The sequence below is a fragment of the Parus major genome, chromosome 28, assembly GCF_001522545.3.
Source record: "Parus major isolate Abel chromosome 28, Parus_major1.1, whole genome shotgun sequence".
Classification (NCBI taxonomy): Eukaryota; Metazoa; Chordata; class Aves; order Passeriformes; family Paridae; genus Parus; species Parus major.
The window spans coordinates 3,806,533-3,807,712 of record NC_031797.1 but is presented as its reverse complement, the minus strand read 5'-3'; the positions used below and the strand labels follow the sequence as shown (position 1 = coordinate 3,807,712).

The 1,180-nt window shown below is 75.2% G+C and overlaps 1 protein-coding gene across 2 annotated transcripts in view; it reads right to left on the bottom strand.

Annotated features, from left to right (window-relative positions):
• CRLF1 (cytokine receptor like factor 1) overlaps window positions 1-595 on the bottom strand; it is an 8,056-nt gene extending 7,461 nt beyond the window's left edge. For both annotated transcript variants that reach the window (XM_015651676.3, XM_015651675.3), the window contains exon 1: window positions 416-595. In XM_015651676.3, coding sequence (XP_015507162.1) covers window positions 416-497 — 82 coding nt within the window. In that variant the 5' untranslated portion in view covers window positions 498-595. The remainder of the gene's footprint in view (window positions 1-415) is intronic.
• Window positions 596-1,180: the final 585 nt, after the last annotated feature.

Here is a 1,180-nt window from a genome sequence, read left to right as displayed (position 1 = left end):
GCTGCAGGGACGGGGATGGGGGGTCCCGGCTGCCTGTCGGGAGGCGATGGAGGGTCCCGGCCGTCCTCCGCGGGGGGGTCCCCGACCCCCTCCGCAGCAGGCGAAGCGCAGCCCCGAGGTGCGCCCGGCGCTGCCCCCGCCGCGCCCGGGACCGCTCCGCATCCCGGGGTCGGGGGGGACGCGACCCACCGAGAGGAACGGGACAGCCCCGGGGGGCTCCGCATCCCGGCACCGGTGGGGGGGGACGGGACACGCGGAAAGGAGCGGGGGAACCCCGGGGGGCTCCGCATCGCCGGGGCCGGAGCCGGACGGGAGAGCCCCGGGGGGCTCCGCGCAGCGGCCGCGTGGCCCCGACGGGACCCCCGCCCGCCCCGCGCCCACCTTGCGGGAGCCGCCCGGTGCTGCCGGTACTCACAGGAGAGCGGGTCGGCGCGGGGCAGGAGCGGGCAGAGCACGAGCAGCAGCGGGAGCATCGGGAGCAGCGGCGGCGGCGGCATGGCCTGCTCCGGTGCCCGTCGGTGCCCGGGGCGGCGGAGCGCACCGGCACGTCCGGGGAAGTCCCGAGCAAGTCTGAGCAACCCCCGGTTACCAAAGCCCCAACTGCCGCCCTGGCCCCGCCCCGGGACCGCCCCCGGGGGGGCAGAAAGCCACCGGCCCCGCCACCCCCCCACACCCCGTCCCGATCCGGTACCGGCTCCGGGACAGACCCCGGAACCGGCTCCGGGACTGGCCCCCGCCCGGTGCCCGCTGCCGCCGCGGGATGCTGGACCCCCCCGCCCTGGCGGGGCCGGTGTCCCGCTGCCCCCGACCCCCCCGGTAGGTGAGTAAGAGCCGCCCCGGGGCCGCCGGCCCACGGGTGAGTCACGCGCGGACCCTCCCGCGCCCCCGGGGCCGCTCTCGCCGCCGAACGGGCCCCCCCCGCCGCGGCTTCCCCACGCTCCGAGCGCCTTTGAGATCCAAACCCCGGTTATTGCTTATTTTTGGGTTGGAAACAGGAATATCATCCCATAAATCCCGATGTTCTCTATCCATCATCTCCGGGCTTTCCTCCTCGAAACCCCAAAGAAGTGGAAAAACCACCCCAAGCGGCTCCAAGTCCCCCCAGACTGGGGCTGCGTTTGTCCCCCGGGGTGGTGACATGTCTGGTTGTGCCACCAGCATCGGGACAAAGCCACCCACT